The 22,596-nt window shown below is 39.9% G+C and overlaps 1 protein-coding gene and 1 long non-coding RNA gene across 5 annotated transcripts in view; both read left to right on the forward strand.

Annotated features, from left to right (window-relative positions):
- Nucleotides 1-18,153, forward strand: part of ano3 (anoctamin 3) — a 44,186-nt gene extending 26,033 nt beyond the window's left edge. For 3 of the 4 annotated variants that reach the window (XM_035949350.2, XM_035949352.2, XM_023272817.3), the window contains 19 exons: nt 2,370-2,504; nt 3,110-3,216; nt 4,208-4,263; nt 4,481-4,602; nt 6,334-6,468; nt 6,587-6,683; nt 7,705-7,765; nt 9,801-9,883; nt 10,073-10,213; nt 10,621-10,785; nt 11,002-11,038; nt 11,150-11,261; nt 11,539-11,596; nt 11,908-12,005; nt 12,279-12,433; nt 12,554-12,706; nt 13,778-13,928; nt 14,001-14,190; nt 14,700-18,153. In XM_035949350.2, coding sequence (XP_035805243.2) covers nt 2,370-2,504; nt 3,110-3,216; nt 4,208-4,263; nt 4,481-4,602; nt 6,334-6,468; nt 6,587-6,683; nt 7,705-7,765; nt 9,801-9,883; nt 10,073-10,213; nt 10,621-10,785; nt 11,002-11,038; nt 11,150-11,261; nt 11,539-11,596; nt 11,908-12,005; nt 12,279-12,433; nt 12,554-12,706; nt 13,778-13,928; nt 14,001-14,190; nt 14,700-14,882 — 2,239 coding nt within the window. In that variant the 3' untranslated portion in view covers nt 14,883-18,153. The remainder of the gene's footprint in view (nt 1-2,369; nt 2,505-3,109; nt 3,217-4,207; nt 4,264-4,480; nt 4,603-6,333; nt 6,469-6,586; nt 6,684-7,704; nt 7,766-9,800; nt 9,884-10,072; nt 10,214-10,620; nt 10,786-11,001; nt 11,039-11,149; nt 11,262-11,538; nt 11,597-11,907; nt 12,006-12,278; nt 12,434-12,553; nt 12,707-13,777; nt 13,929-14,000; nt 14,191-14,699) is intronic. The other variant, XM_035949351.2, reaches the window with a different exon arrangement.
- Nucleotides 18,154-19,640: 1,487 nt separating this feature from the next.
- LOC129348598 (uncharacterized) lies at nt 19,641-22,328 on the forward strand. Its single transcript, XR_008601196.1, has 2 exons — nt 19,641-20,899; nt 21,826-22,328. It is a non-coding gene; the product is annotated as an uncharacterized LOC129348598 (long non-coding RNA).
- Nucleotides 22,329-22,596: the final 268 nt, after the last annotated feature.

Genomic DNA, 22,596 nt, shown 5'->3' on the forward strand with positions numbered 1-22,596 from the left:
TCCATCTTTACACCTTGGACTGTTCCTGCAGTACTACGCACTGTTTCAACTGTAATATCTCATTTGATGGATAAATTGCCATGGAGTGTTGCACACGTTTTACAATTATGGTTTTCAAGAGACTAATCTTAATGGCAATGGTGATCCACCAACATTTTACACTTTACTAGATGACTAGTAGGACGTAGATGTTACTGTGAAATAACCCCCAAGACTCATATGTGTTCATCAAAATTACATATTTAGGCTTTTTTCGTAAAAATTATCCCTTCATTATGCAAGTCTCTTAGATGGAGCTCTACACCTCTTCCTCCTTTAGTCTGCCTGAATGTAGAGTCTCCATTTGCATACCCCTGTGCTGCTTCTGCAGCTCAAGGACACCAGCTCACCTACAACTCTGCTCAAACTCAGTAAAATACTTCATGCTAAACAATGGCAACCTGAACTATTTGAGTAATTAGGCCACACATATGAGAACTGGAAACCTATTCTGAAGAAGAACAATGACACTAGCAGTTGATTTGATTGGTTCCTTAGGTTTGTTACATATGAAACCCTCGAAGTCTGAACCTGAATTTTGAGTTTTTCAGTTTTTAGAATATAAAAAATACCATATGTTTGTGTTAACAAGATGAAAAACTGGAGGAGTCCTTACCATTAAAATCTGAAGTGGTGAAAATGGAGCAAAGACTTTCATGGTTTACAGGCAGTGTTTTTTTAATGACTTTAGTACTCCTCTAAATTTTACAGTTAAAACAATACCTCTTTAAACTATGCAAAATAAATCATGCAAAAATATTTCCACATGTTTAAATAGCTTCTTTTGAACATTATGTTAAGTCAACCTATTTCCAAGAGTTAGTTCCAAACTTTTTTAGATGGGTTGCTCTAACTAATTTTATTAAAGTAAAATTATAGTGGGAAATGATGTTGGTCCAATTTAAGTAAGTCAATATGGAATTGCTTAATGCCAAAAGAAATGCATTTGTCCACATGGAATACTTTCCATGATTTAATTGAGTTAGTTCTAGGGATAGACCCATTATCAGCCTGGCTGATTATCGCGGCAGATATTTTCCATTTTTCCGATTATCGGTATTGATATTTTTATTCACCGATTATTGTAGAATTAAATACACTACTTCAGGTCTGATTCAGCTCTGTGGTCATAGAAATATCTCTCAAGCAGGGACTACAAAACTTAACAAGAAGCACAACATTTTGCCACAAACCAGAAAATTAGCATCTTTCAAAGGGGCACAGCAGCTATGCTAAAAGCTAGCGACTAAGTTAAAAGACAGCAACAAATACCCTGAAATAGTATCAGATTTTTTAAAAAATGCTTTAGGATACAGGTGTTGGTTTTGCAATAGAAGTGATAAAACAGTGAAAAATGAAGAAAATAGAGAAGAACAGCCGACATTACTGCAGGAGACAAACCAATCCCAATGCGGGATCAATCTCAGTCGAGGGGAGAGTGTTTATGTTAATCATTCCTATTTATATTTTCCTATTTCTATTTTACATATTACCTAAAAACAACAACAAAAAACATATCAGTTAATCCCTAGTTAATTCAGCTTTGTAAACATATTACCTAAAACTTAAGTTTCAGTCTACAGCCTGCTGGATAGAAACATAATTCAAGACAAGTGGAAGATGTTAGCATGAAATTGTATTTCCCAAAACAAGCTAATAATGCTATCGAGATTTTTAATGGGAATATCTTAAGAACTATCAGATTTAAAATAAATTTGTCATGTTATGTCATCATCAAGTCAAAGCTGAAATTTGTCTAGTAGTTTGTTTTATGACTGAATAACTGCAGATTAACGACATTCACATGGATCTCAGCTGTATTTTATTTTTAGCACAGATTAACAAATGTTAGGACACTGTCACAATAAATTAAGATGGTAAACATGGTGAACAGTATACCTGCTCAACATCAGTGTGTTAGCATCAATGCTGTTAGCATTTAACTCAGATCTCTTGGGCCTCAGTGCAGCCTCACAGAACTGCTGTTTAATCATGTTTCTGATACAGTTTAGGAAGTCAATGTATGCATTCAGACTTCTGGTTCATAAATCATGACCATAAAGACCAATTATCCTGTGAATGGGATTTAGCAAGCTGTTATCTTGGATCAGTGACTCCCAGGCTCATGAGTCATGAATGTGAAAATGACAAATAATAATAGCAGAGTGATGCCTGCAATGCGTGAGCTTGTGTGTAAAAGTGTTTTCAGCAGCGGTGCTTCGTTGTCAGGGTTGCGTTAGGGGAAATAAACGGTTTGGAGCCACTGTTCCATATCAAAGAAAACAATCGTCATGTTAATCTGTGCTGTTAATCCTTTTGCGCCTGTGCAGCAGGTTTCATCTGAGATGTCGCCAGATAAAAAGCTGGCTTCCCAGAAATCCCATGAAGCTGGACAAAGAGGCCTTGCCTGACCTGGAGGAAACCGACTGCTACACAGCTCCCTTCAGCAGAGCACGCATGCATCAGTAAGGAGGCTGTTTACACATTCAAAACAAGCCATGACAGACACTCATGAGCATGATCACGGTGTGACATAATGCCAGTGTCTGCACCAGTAATGTTAGTGATATTTATGCTGCTCCCAGTTTGTTGTTTCCTTCCCATCCATCACTTCCATTCATGTCTCGAGCTCCTGTATGGAATTCAAAACGAGGAGATGAACTGCACTAAGCAATCTTGTATATTTTATAGCTTTGCGTTTCGAAACCAGAATAATGAAGAAAAGATGATCATAAATAAGATATTGAAATTCAGCCGCAGATGTCCGTGAAATATTTCTCCTCTATTTCTTCCTGTTTTTTTTCCACCATTTTCAAAGCTTCTCTGGAATAAAAGGCGCCATCTGAACTCATTTGTCACTGAATCATTTCCACTTTTCCTTTGCTTGTCAGATTGTACGTTTTTTGGGAAATAATGATGCTGGAGAGAACACAAACTTTCCACCATAAATTGTATTTTAATGAACCTCCCTCATCATTGACTCAGCTCTCATTAAGGGCTTTGTCTGCATGATATCGATACACAGTTGCATGATGAATAACTAAAGGAGTGTGTTGTTATTTCCTCCCAGCTTCACTATCAACAACAGGGAAACGTTCTTCTCCAATTCCACCAGAAGCAGAATAGTCCATCATGTTCTGCAGCGCACCAAATATGAAGATGGAAAATCAAAGATGGGTAAAGCATCATGCTTGCTTCTTCCTCCCCTCATATCTCACATATGAAACAATATTTATATCAGTATTAGTGCCATCATAGTTAACAATGTATATATTTCCATCTTAAGGACATATTTCTGATCATGTTTTACTAAGAAAAAATGAACAGAGTCTATGTGTTACAAAGATATACTTGTTTGTTTCTGTTAATTTGACTTAAGGAGTGATAGCAGGGTAATGGGAGGAATTACATTTGTTGTTTTGCTGGAGGATGATTAAAATATAAGCTGCCTCTGAGCTGATGGTATCATCCAACTTTTGGCTGATCCCTCCTCTCCTTCTGGTCTGTGTTTTTTGTTTTTTCTCTCTCTTTTTTTTTATATTGACCAAACTGTCCATTCACTCCCACTCTACTATCTTGTGAGTCTGCTGCCAACATGCTTTGCTGATTAAAGTTTGGCCCTGAAGGACTGGAACGGATTTCACATTAATATTTTAATGCTGTTGACCACTTTACTTTCCAACAAATAAAATCAGCTCAGCCACAAGAGTGGAAAATCCATTTCAAATCCATCCATTGCTGCTCCTGCTCTCACTATCTACAGTTTCGGTCATTGGATGACAATGCAAATGACTGCACTGTAGAAATAATGGTTTTCAAACCGTACAAAGCCTTCACTCAGTTCAGTCGGTTTATTGTGACCACAGTTTAAAGATTTTGTAACCTCCATCAATGACTGTGTGAACATGAAGAAATTATTGCCCTGCAAAAATGAAAAGGTCACTTTCAAGTGCCTGCAGCTATTTGAAATCCTAACCTGAATGTCTGAAGCACCTAATGTAGCTTGCTAATTCCATAATATAGTAAACTGTTGTGACTGTGGAAGAGTGGGCTCAATGAGTCTCTCATCAGTCGCCTCTCTCAGTTATGACTGCTGCTGAATTTTTAATGTGGTGTCCTTGTGCTGTTCTAGCTGTTATTTGATGTGACCTGTTTTATTTCACTGTAGGAATTAACCGGCTATTGGGGAACAACACATATGAGGCGGCATTTCCTCCACATGAGGTGAGCTGATATTATTTTTTGTGCTGCATATCAGCAGAGAGTCATAAATGAGTAAAAACAATTCTATATTTTATTCATACTGGACTTTTAAAGGCATTCAAAGACCTTTTATATCGATTTTCAAAAGAGAGTTGCACTTGAAAAGCTGAGCACTGAGAATTGAAAGAAGAAAAATTAAATATTTCTTGTAATGCGGCAGTTTTTTTTGTCTTATCAGGGTGGCTACAAGAGCAGACATCCTATTAAGACACATGGAGCCCAGAACCACAGGCATCTTCTGTATGAACGCTGGGCCCGCTGGGGGATCTGGTACAAATACCAGCCTCTGGACCTCATCAGGTAATCAGCTCTGAAGCAGATGACACAACATCATGAGCTATACACAAGCTCTTGTGTCCTGGTTGTGATGCCGATCCTCTCTGTGATCTTATTCAGTAGTTTCATTTGAACACAGAAAAACCAAGTTGTTCATTTTGCTGCGTTCACTGCATGATTGCAGGTTCCTGATGATGAACACTCTTGTCTAGCACTTCTCAGCAGCTCACTGTGTGTGCTATTTCTGAACCGATTGATGACAGCTGAGGCTGAGCCCACATTAGACTGCATTTGTACTTCTGTTATTTAGCACCGTCTGTTAAGTTTGTCTCTTCCATGTGTGGAAACTGTGCTAAAGACAGTACAGAGTTGAATTTAGGAGCAGGAGTTACACTATATAACTCTCTCTGAACTACAACTTCTCATTTTAACATTTTTAGTTTTGTATGAACTGAACAAATGCGAGACAACATGTAAATTAGTAGATTTTCGAGGTGCTGATAAATACTTTGGATAAAACCTTGTTTGGGTTTTTCCCTTGTTTCTAAACTTTATGCTAAGCTAAATTAATCACACGACAGCTTTACCTTTATGTTTAAAGCACAGGTGTGGGAGTGTCTCCGCATTTAAGTCAAAGCAACAAAGCAAATTAGCATAATATCGATCCATCCATTATCTATACACCACTTAATCCTCATTAGGGTTATGGGGGGCTGGAATCTATCCCAGCTGACTTAGGGTGAAGGCAGGGGACACCCTGGACAGGTTGCCAGTCCATCACAGGGCTACATATAGAGACAAGCAATCACACTCACATTCACACCTGTGGACAGTTTACAGTTACCAGTGAACCTGAGCATGTTTTTGGACCGTGGGAGGAAGCTGGAGAAGACCCATGCATGCACAGGGACAACATGCAAACTCCATGCAGAAAGATCCCAGGAAGGCTGGGACACGAACTGTGGATCTTCTAGCTGTAAGGCGAAAGTGCTAACCACCAAGCCACTATGCAGCTCAGCATAATATCCAAAAATGTTCAGTTGTATTTAGAATTTAAACATTTCTGTTTGTGCATGTATCAAATCCTGCTTAGATCTAACTGATATGATGACAAATAACATGGGAAAAATTTGTCTATCAAGAAGAGATTTTATCAAACTGGTGACACAAAGGTAGCCATCCTTATCTGTGTTGCAAATAAATAAGCTCAACCACTTTATGGCAAAACTGACTCAATCTAATGAAGTATCTTTACTTTGAGGAGAAAAAGAGACATTCCTGTCTGGCTGCTAAATCCTTGAATTTTCCCAGTTGAATTTACTGTATAACAATATAGGCTGATATCAATGAAAATGACATACTGTGATGAAAAGTTACATCTTCACTGTACATAATCTCTTATCCTGTTGTTCAGAAACCTGACATGCTACAGGGCATGTAAACATACTGGGGGAAAACTGGTTAACTCTCTCTCTGCTTTATTCTCTTTTAGAGCACATGTGAAGTAATTGCGTTGCTCAAGGGCAACTCTGACAGCTGTGGTTTAGGAAAAAGATAGAGCTATTGATTTGTTTCCCACCACAGCATTATACTGTGCAACCTTTCAACCCAGCAGCCTCCCTATCCATTAAGCCTCTATGACCACCTCATAGTGTGCTAACTACACCCACAACTGCCTTCTAAAAGAATGTGAACAGGTTTAATTAACAGTCAGCGGTAAATTTTCACCACTCTGTCTCTTTGTTTCTCTCCCAGGCGATACTTTGGTGAGAAAATCGGTCTTTACTTTGCGTGGCTGGGTTGGTACACAGGCATGTTAATTCCTGCAGCCCTGGTTGGCGTTTTTGTCTTCCTCTATGGCCTCTTCACTATGGACTCAAGCCAAGTCAGGTCAGTTCACACAACAATTACCATGTAAGAGAGCGCACATGCCCCTTTTTATTAATGTAGAATGAAAATGAGAATTATCTGATTGTTGCTGTCTTTTTCTAATTCATTGTGTCATCAGTAAAGAGATTTGTGAGGATAATACCACCGTCATGTGTCCCATGTGTGAGGAAACCTGTGAGCCGTGGAGGCTGAGTGACAGTTGTGTCTACGCGAAGGTCAGTGCAGTTTTATTAATCATCTTATAATTACAGTCATGGTATGTTTCTCAGCCTCTTCTATCTTGTTAGAGACTCATTAAAAAGAGCTGTCAAGTTGTCACTAAAGTATGTCATGATCACAGAAATCAGCTCCATTAAAACCAATTTAGTTCAGTTTTAATTGAAGATACGGTATTTAAAAATGTTTAAATGGGGGTGCCCGGATAGCTCAACGGGTTAAGCGGGCAACCTGTGTACAGGGGCTGGTCCCCGATGCAGCGGCCTGGGTTAGATTCCCACTCACGGCCCTTTGCTGCATGTCTTCCCCCCACTATTCTCCCTCCTTTCCTGTCTGTCTCCACTGCACCTATCAAATAAAGGCCAAAAGGCCAAAACTATAACTTTAAAAAAAGTCTTTAAATGGTCGGTTGCACATCTTTGGAAATGCACTTAATTACTTACTTGCCAAGAGTTTAATAAGAAGATCAACACCATCATATCTGTTAAATATAAAGCTACAACCAGGAGCTTGTAGCAGGGGAAACATATAGCTTGGCTCTGTACATAGGTATAATCACAACTTTTCATTTTTTTGTTTTACTTTCTTTTTAGTACAGATTAAATAAACAACATCCAGTGTGTTCATTATTGAGCTTTGGTGCTGTTGGCCAGATTCATTGCCAGTGGACAGACCCACACTAGCTGTTCCCACCTGCTTCTAGCCTTTATGCAAAGTTATACTGATCAACCAACAGCTGTAGTTTTATTATTACTGCACAGATGGGAAGCTGGAATCAATCTTCTTATCTAACTCTTGGTAATTAAATAACACATTGTAACTACTTATTTAAGAAATCTCCCCTGTGAGGGCCTGAACTCAGAGATGAGAAGTAAATTCTTGACCCCCAACATAGTTTAGATAAAACTGAGGATGTTGAAATTGGCAGTAACTCAAAGTCATAATTCTGTTTCATCGGTAAAGCGAGCATGATACTGTTGTATTTTTTTAGAGCTGCCCTTCCTGTGCTTGTGTTTCTAGGTGACCTATCTGTTTGACAACGGTGGCACTGTGTTCTTTGCTATCTTCATGGCTATTTGGGGTAGGTAGAGGCTGTTTTTGTTCATTTTCCTGATGATATGATCGCTTGTTGTTTCAGCTTTGTTCTCTGCTCAATTCAAACCCTACTGGAATTCAAATCTATTTATACAATAGTGTGTCAGTATTCATGCATCCACTCTCCACTCAACTCCTCCAAACACATTAAGTTTTTCAACTGGGAATTTAATACAGTAGAAACTCTTCACTCTGTGCTGGGTTTGCCAGAAAGTAAATCATGGTAAAATTTCTGTGATTGAACATCAGCACTTATACTTCCGGTGCTTCCTGATGTAATTAGTCGGATAATTAAACATTCCTCCAGAGGGGGGCTATCATTCGACCTGACGGGGTTGTAGAACTGCAACCTGATATTGGTATATTGCAGCTATTTCCCACTGCTCTAATATCTTTGTAATGTAGAGGTTGAGCGTTACTGTGCAGCATCTGGCCCAGATCCATCTATCTGCCAGCGTGGTAAATAATCACCTGTGCCAGAGGGAGCACTTGGCACTCTGTGTTCAGTGTTTGGGCTAAATGAAGGCTAAGGAGCCGAGGAAGGTCCAGCCAACCATCCGACTGAGGTCTGTAGCTGTGAATCCTGCATTAAAGCTTCTGGCAGTGTGGACCAAAGTAGCAGTACTGCACCACTGAGCGAGTGCACTCCAGGTCTAGTGTGTGAGTGTGTGTGTGTGTGTGTGTGTGTGTGTGTGTGTGTGAGATAGACATGAAAAATTGGTTCGCCCAAGGGACTGAATGTAGGCATCTGAAAAGGCTGCTTTTCTCTCGCTTTAAACAAAAGTGGGTCAAGCTATATTAAACTTCAACATCTTCAACAGCAGACAAACTTGTTCTGACTGGAGACTCAAGTTCTGGTGCTTTTTAAGGCCACAGTTGTTGTGTGCGTCACAAATCTATCTTCATCAATTTGTTGGGCCTTAAATGTAGTCACAAAACAACACATAGGCAGCCAAGCAACAATCATTTTCATCATTTATAAATCAGCATTTCAATTCCTTGATTAATGCCTGTGATGTAAACAGTGCCAGAAAATAGTGATGTTCATCACAGCCCAAAATAATGTCATGGATTCACTTGTTTTACAGTTTAAATAATCATCTTACTGTCAAATATAACAAAAAAAAGACAATTATCATAATTGAGTGGCTGGGACTATTTAATGTTGAGTAATTTATCTTGAGAAAGGACTCGGTTATTAAAATAGTTGATCATTTATCTGCTGATTTACTAGAGCAACTGGCTAATAGTTTCAGCTGTCAGCATTTTCCTATGTGTAAAAATGTCGTCCTTACTAATTGAATACTCATGTCAGTATTTATTCACAGTCTGTCCTCCTATAAAGTCCCACAAAACATGTTGCATGTCATGAAAACTGATGTCAGGAGTGAGTCAGTAGTGTAGAGTTACACTGTACTGTCAATAACAATGCAGTACATGATTATACTGTTTTTTTCCCACCGACTTTGATGACAAATCCTTCCACAGATATTGAACCCCATAAATCTAGTTTCTGAGCGTGCGTGCCGTGCAGCTATTATAAAAGCCTTTTTCTGCCGTTATGTATTTGTAACAAACCAGGATACATATGAAAGGCTTGACAGAAAAACAACATATTTTCTGGTGTTTTGTGCGGCTCCTGTCACAATAGAGTCCAACAGAAAAGAAACAATGCCTCCAGAGTGAAGTGTGCCCAAAGAAAGCTTTACTTTTGAAGTCTTTCCACAGAAAATGGATCTCTCCTGACAAAGGCACGATTTAGGGGAGAACTCCGTACAAGTAAAGCCTTTCGCTGTTGCCACTTTCCCTTAACTTCACCTACAAAAGCAAAGCAGTGTGTGAGCTGATGGCTGTAATCAGTCGTCATATTGGGCCATGAATGTCACTGCAGCCTGTTTCACTCAGAATATCTGACCTGTTTGCTTCTGCATCGCCTCCCCAGTCACATGATTATCAGTCATACAGAGCGGCACATTTCAAAGCTGATCAATAACATGATTGATTCATGATCCCCTCTTCAGCCACAGTATTCCTGGAGTTCTGGAAGAGGAGAAGGGCGGAACTGACTTATGACTGGGATCTCATTGACTGGGAAGAGGAAGAGGTACATCAGCAATATCTTAAAAATAGATTCAGTATCATTTGATTTCCTCACGATGCTAACGTGTGTTCATACATCCCTTCATCTAAATTTGATGCTGCCATACAAGATAATAAAAGAAGATTGATTGATTCATTAGGCAGATAAAGCTGCAGTTCAGTTGCTCATATTGTAACATTTGTTGTTATTCAGGAGGAGCTGAGGCCTCAGTTTGAAGCCAAGTACTCCAGGGTGGAGAGGGTTAACCCCATATCTGGCAAGCCTGAGCCTTTCCAGCCCTTCTCAGACAAACTTAGTCGGCTCATGGTGTCCGTGTCCGGAATATTCTTCATGGTAAACCCTTTGGTCTTTGAATAATCTGCCCTTTTGGGATTCAGTCTCGATGAGCTCACCCTTGTTTTGTGTGCCACCTTTAGAGCAGCGTGATGTGTTAGCTGTGGTTTAACGTCGCCCCCTGCTGGACAAAGAATGCATGCATAGAAAAGACAGTATTAAACCTTTCTGATGGCCTAATTTCTCTTGTTTACATATAAGTTAGATGTGAACGTCTTCTTCTTTATAATACATTTTTTCGTAGTCATTTGATTTTCCTTTTTTCTGCTCAGTTCCAATAGAAATAAAGCCTCATCAGCCTAAACTGAGGTGCTCATCTGTTCCTAAGCACAGAGCTCATGGTGGTTTTTAAACTCATTTATCATTGTTTTTTTCTCTGCCTCCCTCTCTACATCATCTCTGCTTAGATTTCCCTCGTTCTGACAGCCGTGTTTGCAGTAGTGGTTTTCCGTCTTATTGCGATGGAGAAGTTTGCTTCCTTCAACTGGCATTTTGTGAAGAAAAACTGGCAGTTTGCCACCTCTGGCACTGGAGTCTGCATCAACTTTATGATCATCATGTCTCTCAATGTGGTGGGTCTCTGGACAAGCATCATCTGGCACGTTTACATATTCTGTCCAACAATGTTTCATGGAGCATTTGTTTAGAACTTTATTCCAGGAAGTATAACAGAGCCAGAAAGACTTTCTTGGTTTTTGCTGAGATTCCTATTTGCCTTTCTTTCTCATGATCATTATCCTGTTTAACCTTTTTCCTGTTGACACTTATGAGTACTATCATCCTGTCAGGTGTATGAAAAGGTGGCCTATCTACTGACTAATTTAGGTGAGTGTTACATGCATTTATGCCCTCATTATCTCTTGCTTCCCAGATGGTTGCTGAGTATTTCATCTGTCCTCCGTCTCCCCCTTCTCATCCCTTCTACCTCCCCTTTAGAGCACCCACGGACAGAGTCTGAGTGGGAGAACAGCTTTGCTCTGAAAATGTTCCTGTTCCAGTTTGTAAATCTGAACAGCTCCACATTTTACATCGCTTTCTTTCTGGGAAGGTAGGCCGGCTGCCATGAACTTTACCGCTCCTGTTTACAGTGCATTTAATGAGAAACCGTGCAAAGATGTTTTGTTTCAAACTCCCATGTCACAACATCTGCCAAGACTCCCTCCCTTCCCGTCCTCCCTGTATGTTTGGACCTCATGTTTCAGCACTTACAAAACACTTATTGGACATAATTGGCACTGTTAAGTGTTTTTTTTTTCTGCTCTGAGTTTATTAGTATTTATCTGATTGAATTTCACAGTTAATGTTGCCAATCTCAATTCACTCAGGTTTGCTGGCAGGCCTGGAAAATATAATAAGCTGTTCAATCGATGGAGACTGGAGGAGGTGAGTGCAATTAGGCATTAAAGTCAGTAGCTGATTATTTCAGCAATGATTGGGCTGATTAGCACCTTCTGTTTTAGGACACATCTAGAAATTTCATGCCATTCATTTTTGTAATGATCCGACTGTATATTACTCTGTGAACCATTAATCTCTTCGATAATTACTGGGATTTTCAATTGTAATGATCAAAAACGGAATGGGATTGAGTGTGTCCTAGGGTTCATTCTCAGCTTTGAATCTTCAGGCATGAAATATGAATGTTATTTTTTTAATTTATTTATTTTTTTTAAATGAAATGTGTTTGTCCTCAGTGTCACCCAAGCGGCTGTTTGATTGATCTTTGCCTGCAAATGGGAGTCATCATGTTCTTCAAACAAATCTGGAACAACTTCATGGAGCTCGGTTATCCGTAAGTAAATACCTTATTAAAACAATGTGGCTTTCTTAATGGCCTATTAGAAACGAACGCTGAGAATTCCAGAGATTGGTCATTTACAGACCGGATGTAATGTCTGATCAGGGTTTTGTCTTTTCGCTTATTAGCATATGAAAAGAATTTTCTCCTGCAGAAGCACATCAAATCCGCTTCTGTGCAGCTTAGTAAAAGGGGTCCTGCAGTGCTCATTGCATTGTCAGAAATAATTGCTTTGAGTTGACAGTCAGCTACTTCCTACATTTCCAGTTTGCTGCAGAACTGGTGGTCTCGAAGGAAGATAAAGAAAGGAGGTGGTGGAGGACAGAATGTAGAGAATAAAACCCAGCTTCCACAGTGGGAAAAAGACTGGAATCTGCAGCCAATGAACGCCCATGGCCTGGTGGATGAATACCTCGAAATGGGTAAAACATTACACTGCACTGGCGTTTGTCTGAAGGCAATTTCCTAAGCAAATTACTGCTATTATTCAATCCTTATCATCTGTGCCAGTGATGAGGACTAAATGGTTCTTTCCTTTGCAGTTCTCCAGTTTGGCTTCACCACCATCTTTGTAGCAGCGTTTCCGTTGGCCCCTCTTCTTGCACTGCTCAACAACATCATTGAGATTCGTCTCGACGCCTACAAGTTTGTCACTCAGTGGAGGAGACCCATGCCAGCCCGAGCCACTGATATAGGTCTTTATGTCACTCTGTGTAACTCGCACACTGTCTGTTATTTTTGGATCAGAGCCCTTTTTACAGTAAAATGCCATGGTAACCAAACATCGTCCACCCTATGGAGATAACACGTTTCCATATCTTATCCATCTGTACTGCCATATGCTGCACCTCCTCCATCAGCCCACCCCCCCATATGATTACAAGCGTCACACTTCAGCTGTCATATTCTATATGAACAATTGCTTCTGATGGTAATGAAAGGAGGAAACATTTCTGTCCCTTAGCTGTAATAAACACATTATGTGTCGCACAGAATGTGCTTTGTAGGTTTAAGCTGATTTTTACCGATCATTCACAGACAAATCAGATGCCGACAAACTGCACAAAATCTCCACTGTTTGTATCCTTAATTAACTTTATTGCAATGCTGCCAAAAAGCATGTTGTATTTTGAGTAACACATTATGTTTAGTTAAATCACTGTTCAAGTATTTTGAAAAGCATTACATCCTTGCTCCGTTGCTGCAGGCTGTTGAGTCTCATTCTGGTAAATTATTAACGGAAGAGAAGTAAATGAGGCACACTGAGGGAAAGTGGGCACATCAGAAGAGTCATATTTTTCTGTTGTTGGAGAGTTTTTTGGCTAATGCAGATCTTTAACGTATAAAAGGCACTGGGAGGTTAAGTTCCAAAATCAGGCTATAAGTAAAGGTGTGTAGGTCTAAACTATAGTTTACACTGACTAAAGTATTAACCCATTGACGCCCATTGTCGCGAATTCGCATCATACCACTTTCATTCAGACGGTAGCCGAGATGCAAGTTTGTGTATATTCAATACCTCGGAACCTTTTGCAAGCACTGGTTTCTCATAGGACCGGTCGGAGTGGGACTTAATTATTATATATCTGTTATTATTATATATCTGTTCTATGTGTAATAGACAAATTAACAATTTACACTTATTTTAACATCAGCTGGAAAGCAAAAATATACTTTTTTTTTTTTTTTAACATTTGTTTAACTGTAAATAAATTCAGGCATCAAAGGGTTAAATAATGTTTACCTTCCTCTGTTTTGCCCATCAGGTATCTGGCATGGGATTCTTGAAGGCATCGGCGTGCTGGCGGTGATCACCAACGCCTTCGTCATTGCCATAACTTCAGACTACATCCCGCGCTTTGTTTACGCCTTCAAATACGGCCCGTGCATGGACAAGGGACACCACCACCAGAACGAGTGAGCATTAAAAATCATGTGTTCAGTACATCCGGCGTGTGCTGCAGTGTGATAACTCTCCTTCGCCCTCAGGTGTTTGCGAGGCTACATGAACAGCAGCTTGTCTGTGTTTGATATGGGCGACCTGAAGAACGGCAGCCAGTCCAGATACTGCAGGTACAGAGACTACAGAGCGCCGCCCTGGAGCCCTGTACCGTACGAGTTCACCCTGCAGTTCTGGCATGTCCTGGCTGCCAGGCTGGCATTCATCATTGTCTTTGAGGTATGTTGCCAGTCTACATTCCTTTTTTGTGCTTGTGTTTGCAAGCAGCTGGAAAGAAATCCAGTTACAGTGAGATTCAATATTTTTTACCAGCTTTATTTAATTTTTATCTATTTATGTGTTTTTACTGTAAATGGAGGCCTCGCAATGCTGTTTTGATGAGTTTTGAGCTTTAATTAAATCCCGCTTCTAAGGAATGTTTTTACAACTGAAAGCCGGCAGAATGAAAATACCAAATTACATGGTCCTGCTTAAAAGACATAAATTTTCTCCTTCTTCCCTTGCAAGTTTTCCCCTTGAGATCACTGGTTTCTGTGTCGATTTCTGCACAGACAAAACCTTGCTTACAATATATAACGTATGAGACATTATAGGGCACATAAAGTTCTATATTTTGGTGCTTTTAATGTTTACCTGTGCAAGCTCAGAGAATTATGCAGCAAATATTGGCAACTAAGACGTTTGAGTTCTCTGGACAGTAACTCATAAATGATTAATGCTTCCCTCAGCACCTGGTGTTTGGGATCAAGTCCTTCATAGCGTACCTCATCCCGGACATGCCGAAGGATCTCTGCGATCGCATGAGGAGGGAGAAGTACCTGATGCAGGAGATGATGTACGAAGCAGAGCTGGAACATCTCCAGAAAGAGAGAAAGAAGAACGGACGACGTTATCACCATGAGTGGCCTTAGCTTTACCTCCATGTGTCCACTTCCTGCTGCACAGCCCTCAGCTCACAGGCACCACCTCCCCTGTCTGCTTACTTACGTATACTAGCTTCTAGAGTCCAGCTTCACTCAGCTGATTCTGTACACCAAAGACACCCTTTTGAGTAACCAGATCCTCCCCCCTCAAACCTGTCTGGCTTCGGGCCGAGCTCTGACCCTGGCCGCTCCCTCGCCATCTGTTCCACGTCCTGGTTCTTGGCTCTGACCCTCTCTGCCTCACCCTCACCCCCTCACCTGGCTTCACCCAGCTGGTTGCCCTTAGTTCTGTGCTGTGTCATGGCTTCACTGGGAAAACCTTTTGCAATTGTAATGTTTACTATGCAGATCAAGGGCTGCAGGTCACCACTGTTCACTTTCGGCACCCATCCTGCACTCTCTCTGTGTGGCAGCTAGCACTTTGCTTTGACTCTGTAGTCCGGTGCAGCTCGCAGCATGGCCGTGTTTTTTCTCCTGTAAGCATCAGCAGAGCCACGTCCATGTGAAAGAGCTACTGTGGCACTTTTCTCGTTGCAAAGTGATTCTGGTGATGTGGCTACCAAATAAAACTGGCACTGTTCTCGCAAAGTAAGTGTATATTGCTGACGAAGCATGCCAATTAATATCTGCAAAGAAAAAACTAAAATGAAAACAACAGCACTCATTGTGGAGGATGTTCACATCCATTCAGCACATTTGAGAAGGAATCCTCTCAGAAGTCATATAAAGTGAATGGTAAATCTGTTTTGTACCTTTTGATAGACAAAGTCCCCGTCTTGATGCCTGGTTCACATGTGTCTGTACTCAGTGTGAGCTGTGTGTTAATCTCCGTGCTACTGCTGAGCTTGACTGTCCTGAGTTGAAGAAATGTGAACTTAGTGCAATTTGATTGTGCCTACAGTGTAACAAAAATGATTGCGCGCCACAATTGTGTCACCACAACATCACGTGTGCCTGTATTGTGCAGCACGTGCTTTTTTTGAAGTGCAAGAAATATTCTCTCTCCTCGTTCTGTTGTCCGATCTGTCGTAAAACTGTGTGAACTCTCCTGTCAGGATTTGTTTTGGATGTGACTCACACCACAGTACCTACTCGGGTCTCAGCTAACGTCGACGGTACGCGCTGTAACGCGACTCCCGTCATGAACAATGTATACACTCGCATGCAGGATCCACAAATCTGCTCTTCCGCTCTGCCCTCACAGTCTGTTTTTCATTTGCTGTTGGAAGCCCTGAACCGTGGTTGAAACTTGGATCTCTTAGAAATAGCTGTGGCTTGGATGTTCACTTTGCAAAGAACATCCATCCACTGTTCTACACTCCCAAACCATAATATACGTGCTTCTGTTCCTGTCTTTATTAAACCCACAGTCAGACACAGTTTCGGCTGCTTTCTGACCTTTTGTCGATGGGAAACTGAGAAGATAGGGTTTTGCTAAATGCAGTCATGACGTTGCCTTTTTATGGTGGTCAGTTCTGATGTCATGGATTAGAGCAGCAGGTTTTCGCCCAGTGAACTCAGGAAAATAGGCCACATGACCGATATATCAGTGTGTGAGGCTGAGTCAGAATCTTTTCCTTCTTTGTTCATGTAGAGATGGAGACTTTTGGAGTGTGTAGAGTGAGCAGTACTAATGGAGCGGTTTTGTGTTTGGCGGGCGATGGGGACTTTATTGACCCAAACACTTCAGTTCAGGCCATATTGATCATATGATGGTAAATGCAACCATGTTATGCACAGTAGTGGTGAAAGCTACAGCAACCTAACATCTGAAGGGAATGTTACTATCCTGAATACATTGCACAACAGTGAAAAACATATTCTTCATTTTCAAAGGCTTGTACATTATTTGGATTTGTTCTCTTTCATTGCTGCTTTTGTACATACATTTTACAGCATATGTAATGTTTTTATACTATTATTTTGTGCTACCAGTTCACCTGCTCTCACCCTCAGATAGAAAACGTATTGTCCACATCTCTCAGGTGTCCTCTGAATGTTTGCCGATGATCGACTTTTTATCATATTTTCTAAGATTTAATCAAACCTATCTTGCTTTTTTAGGTATATATTTTTGCACTGCAGTGCTTTCGCATGACTATAATGCTCACGCACAGTAAAAAAGCATGTGTTTTTTTTTTTTGGCATAATCACAGTTCATGTATTAGAGCAGATCAAAAGTCGTACATTTGATTATGGAGTCACATAATGCAGGTTGTTGCTTTAAGGTCAATCCAATGCCTCATTATTTCATTCACAAGAGAGAGATATTTGCTTTTAAATCTTATTCTGACTTTTAGAAAACTAGTCCAGGTTTTCAGAATATCTTCCCTGCTATGTGAACACTGAAAATCTATGCATGTTGTTATCCTCGAGTGCTACGTTTATTTTGAACAGATGCAGATGTAAATGTATTGGTACATTTGTACTGTAGAGTATGCATGACTTAACACCTGCTCTGAGCAGAGCTAACTTCTGTAAAGTTGTTAACAGCGTCTTAAACATATCACCTCCCTTTTCCAGTGTTGATCATTTTTGGAGCTCCTGGATAAGACATACGTCTCTTGATGTGGTGGGATTTTATACTGAAAGAGTATTTTCTAAACAAAAGCTCGGACTCCACACTGATTAATATAATCTGTCCTGGAATTTCAAGGAGAGTCCGATCCTTAGACTTCTTCTGTTTAGACACTCTACTGGGAATTATGATTCCATTTACCCCCTAGCAGTTGAAGTGTTTAACCTAAGGGGATGGGGGGATTTTATGAATGAATAATTGTATGACCTTGGATGTCTGACTTGCCCAGCTACTAATCATGTCCGGATGGATGTTCATCTGTTCACCTCCTCACTAATACAAATGCTGCACAGTGGTGGAAAGGTGTTTTTCATGCCTTCTACCGTTGGCAATAGCACAATATGGGTATTGTATAATAAGTAATAATGGCGTGACCTTGCACATCTCTGACAACATAGCAGTCTAGAGGGGGATTAAGCTTTCTGTTCCATGCTACGCCTCCTAATAGGATTGTGCTTGAGCAATGATGTACTTGACGTGGAAGCACAGTGACATCAGCCCATAGATTTAACTGTATAGGATGATTATCAGTCGTGACATGAAGTGTATCAATAACATTGTTTACTTCGTTCCTGTTTACATGTAAAAACATACTGAAATGTATAAAAATAATGTAACATAAAATAATTTGGATATCACTCTTTTCTGTAATAAATCATGGATTGTATCTTTTAAATCAAATCTGTTGTCTTTATTTTTGTTTGTGTTATGAAATAAGGCGGCAGAGAAAAGGCTGTTATTGTCTCTGCTGCCATTCAAGGTTAATGAAATCTGCTTATGGAATGAAGCAAGAGCACACTAAAGCGCAGAGACTGTTTTCTTTTTCTTTTTTCCCTCGCTATTATGACACACCACAAATCCTCCTGCCAGAGAGCGTTCATATAACATATTGTTAAAAAGATTGTGTTTCTATAACGAACCCACTATTTGAGAATTGTAGGATTTTCCCACCACGTTGTTTCTGTTTAATGCCACTGCTGCTCAGCCTTCACCTCTAACTGCTTTTCCATTCACGTCAAGTTGCCTTCATTTTTACAGTGAAATCCAAACACTCCAAACGAAACATGCAAAGATTTGGTTTACTTTGAATTCTGGTGACAGATGGTTCATACTTTCGTTATTTCCTCTGCTCTGACACCCACACTGAGATATTTCCTTTCACCTCTTTCACTAACAGACATCACACTCTGGAATAAAAAGCTGTGGCTTCACATTCTCACCACTGTTGGGTCTTCTAAAGAAAATAGCAACTTGGATGTAGATTAATGCATCTTTATATGTAGTGCTGTGACCCCATACAAAGGCCAGCGAGTGTTAGACATTGAAGATTCAGATCTGTAAAAACCCGTGCAAAAAGATGAAATGCACTGACAGAAATAATAAAATGGAAGCAAAACACAACAGAAAGAAAAGGAAAAACGGTCCAACACTAAGCAGCTGCATCCTTTCCTGCACTGGTGGAAGAAATGCTCAGATCATTAACTTTGATAAGAGTAGCAATACTAAAACATAAAAATATTTAATGAATTCATCACTCCTTTGATGCTCAGGTGACTAATAGAGTGTTGATCCCAGCAGATGAAACATCCAAAGACTGCAGTTCACACAAAACACTGCTGCTGCACTTTTAGAACATACTAACAGAAGCTACCACATTATACTGACCTTACTGCCCTTCTCTGGCTACCTGTGAGTTTTTAAATTGATTTTAGTATTCCATTGCTTGTTTCAGAAGCCTCAAATGGTCTGGCTGCTGCTGATCTTTGCTTGGGATCCTCCAGCACAGCTTTACTAATGGCTCCTAATTCTGGTTTTGGTGCCAAAGGTGACCTGGTCCTTGCTGTCCAGGCCTCTTAGCTGTGGATCTCCAGCCAACTCAGTATCATCTTTTTAATATCTTCTTAAAACTCACTTTTATTGTTTGATTTTTGCTTAATAGATGGAAATCTTATATTGTCTTTTTTATGCCTTAAATTCTGTTTCTTTCTACTTTGGTAATGATTTTTGGTTTGGATACATTTCTATTGTAAAGTACTTTTACTTTGCTTTTAAAAGGTGCTATATGAACACAATTTATTATAATCTCATTATTACAAGTGAAAATCCGGCATGCCAAACTGTACTTAACAACGATAATAATAATAATAATAGTAATAACCACTGTTCCCTCTAAGATGCGCGGGTGCGCAATTGCGCACTGCTGACACGGTCTCCGCGCACAGAAAACCTGCGCTGCGCACACACAAAAAAAATCCAACCTAAATTGTAAGTAAAATAAACACGTAACAATTCATTCTGTGCTATTTTTCAGTGAGTCAGTGAGTGACCGGTGACTGGCTGCTGCAGCCAATGATGCGATTCACATACGTATTTACCATAGACTGTATATAATGGTATTTACGCAGCTAATCAACGTCAGGCGTCCTTATGTGCACCCACCGTTGTTCTCATAGATATGAATGAGTAGATAGGACACGCCCCTTTGAGCTGCGTGCTACTGCGAGGCTAAGCTAGTGGGGGCAAAGTTTCAGTGCATTCAGTTGATGTAGACGGCGTGAAAACGGAAACAAGTATGCCGTCTCACTGTGCTGCATACAATTGCACACTGCGTCGTACGATTGAGACAAGGAAACGTGGAATGACTTTTCATAGGTAAGAATAGTTTTTGGCTCTTTTTTCAGTATTAAATCTTGTTGAGAGCTTCCAGTCTATGAGAGCTAACTAGTTAGCCACTAGCAAAACGCTAAGGCGAGCTAGCAGCTTGACAACCAAATACCAGACGATTAATAGTAGCTGTAGTATAGTTGTACAAGCAGTAGTAATAATACTAAAAGTACAAGCAGTAGTAGTATGAACAGCTGTTAGAGTCGTAGAAGTAGTATTTGTAATAGTATTACAAGTTGTAGTAGCAGTGCCAGTAGCAGTAGCAGTAGTGAGTGTAAGACAACTAGTAGTAGTCGCATCGCTATTGCTACCACCAATACTACCAATAGTAGTTATAAAGCCTAACTCATGTATATCCAGATTACCATCTATGTTCTTCCTCCAAACCCATTTTATGATTGGGATTACAGGCAGTTCTTTAGGACTGCTCTCAAATAATTGAAATGTTACTAAACAAGGTTATACTTATCAAATTAAATAGCTCTGGTCTCCAGTATATTGGCGAATTCGGTTCTTTGTACTTAATTTATTAGCATGATTTCTTTTTTAATATGTTGTGTACAGACTTAATTACTTCTCTGTCTACTTTTCTTACTCCATGTAGGTTTCCCAGAGACTATGGGTTGAGGAGGAATTGGAAGTTTGTCGGCTTAGACCTGGTGTCATTCAATCAGTGTTAAACTTCCCGGCTCATCTTGGAAGAGTATGTGCCAGAAAGACCACAACCAAGCAGCCTTGAGATCTTAGACAGCATCTCCCTCAGGTGGGTGTCAACTGTGTTCACAGTCAGGTCTGTGGTAATCCCGTCAAAAAACAAAACAGAAAAAAATCTAGATTATAAATCAACATGTAACCAAAGCACTCTGTGTATAACGCCATAGTATAGGATGTAGTTAAGAAAATGTCAAAGTATAGTATACTTTACTCAAGAATAACATAGTATGGCCTGTAGTTCATAGTACAGCATGTTGGCAAAAAACCCCCCATAGATTATTATGTGGTTCAAAAAGCACAAAATGATAGGATGTTGCCTAAAATTGTCATGTATGATATGTGGTTCAAAAAATGTCATAGTGCAATATATTGTCAAAATAGTATGTTATTCAAGAAAACATCAGAGTATAATATGTCATCTAAAAAATGCCATAGAATAATATTTCATTGCACAAGTAAAAGTATAGTAAGTTTTAAAACTGTTCAAATTCTTATATGTTGCTAAAAAAAAAAACAAAAAAAATAAAACAAAAAAAGGTCAGTAATAAAAAAGCCTATAGTATAGTGTGTCGCCCAACAAACATCATAGTATAGCATGTCGCTCTAAAAACGTCATAGTATAGCCTTTAGTCCACAGCTGTCAGTAGGTGAGGAGCAACACAAAAACAGTCCAAACGCTGGTTTCCAGAGGGTTAGACGAGAATTTATTTGAAAGAGTAAGTTTACAACAACACAACATGTGAGGGGGTTAAAAACAAATGGGTGTTAGTAAAATAAAAATAAATAAACAGAACTAAAAGTGAACTTCACATTGACATTGATGGGCATTCCAACCAGGAACAAAGTAAAAGATAATCAATACGAAAAAAAAAAACTCTTCCTGTTCACCTCTTCAAGCCCAAAAACACACCGCAGTAGCACCCTAAACTAAAACTACCAATGGGTTCTCTGTTTTCCTTTCTGAACAATTCAAAGGTCCCTCTCTATCTTCCCACACATCCACCAACCACTGGAACACATCTCCAAAGTTCTGCCGGGCCAGCTCAGCTTCCCCTCAGAAGAAGTTCCTCCACCTGCCAGATGAAGGAGCCTTTTGAGAGGCAGCTGGCATCATGATTGGACTGTACTTTGGTCTGTTCCAATCCAGCTTCAGCTCCAGAGACGGCAGGCGGGACGAGTCAACGGAGGCCGGGTGGACGAAGGCATGCAGCTGAGTACAATCCAGAAAACAACAGAGGAGGAGTGCAGTGGCCCAGAGCCAGAACAAACACAGTAGCATCGTATGTCTCTGAGAAAACATCATAGTATAGCCTTTGGTATGAAAAAACGCCATCATATACATTGTATATTGTACAAATAACAAGTCAAAGGAAAGAGACATCAACTGTAGAATTGTAGTAATTGTGGGCTGACTGATTTACTGATTATCAGTATTTTATTTTTTACTGATTTACGGTAATAAATACATTTAAAAATGGTGCTACTTTGTCTCTGAACCTTTATCTACCTGTGGTTGCTCTGTCTTCTGGAGTGATTTGATTGGTTATACGTCACGAATAAAACTCCTTTAACATCTGTAAACAAAACAAAAACCTATCAACAAAGCTTTCTGTTAGAGTTTGTGTTCTTCTAAGTTTAACTCCAAGATTTTAAATACTTTCATTTACTGCAAATGAATATCTACTCCAAATGTCTCACTAATAATCATTATCAGCCTTACAAACCCACAAAACACCCCTCTATACT

Source organism: Amphiprion ocellaris, chromosome 3 (assembly GCF_022539595.1).
Source record: "Amphiprion ocellaris isolate individual 3 ecotype Okinawa chromosome 3, ASM2253959v1, whole genome shotgun sequence".
In the NCBI taxonomy this organism is placed as follows: Eukaryota; Metazoa; Chordata; class Actinopteri; family Pomacentridae; genus Amphiprion; species Amphiprion ocellaris.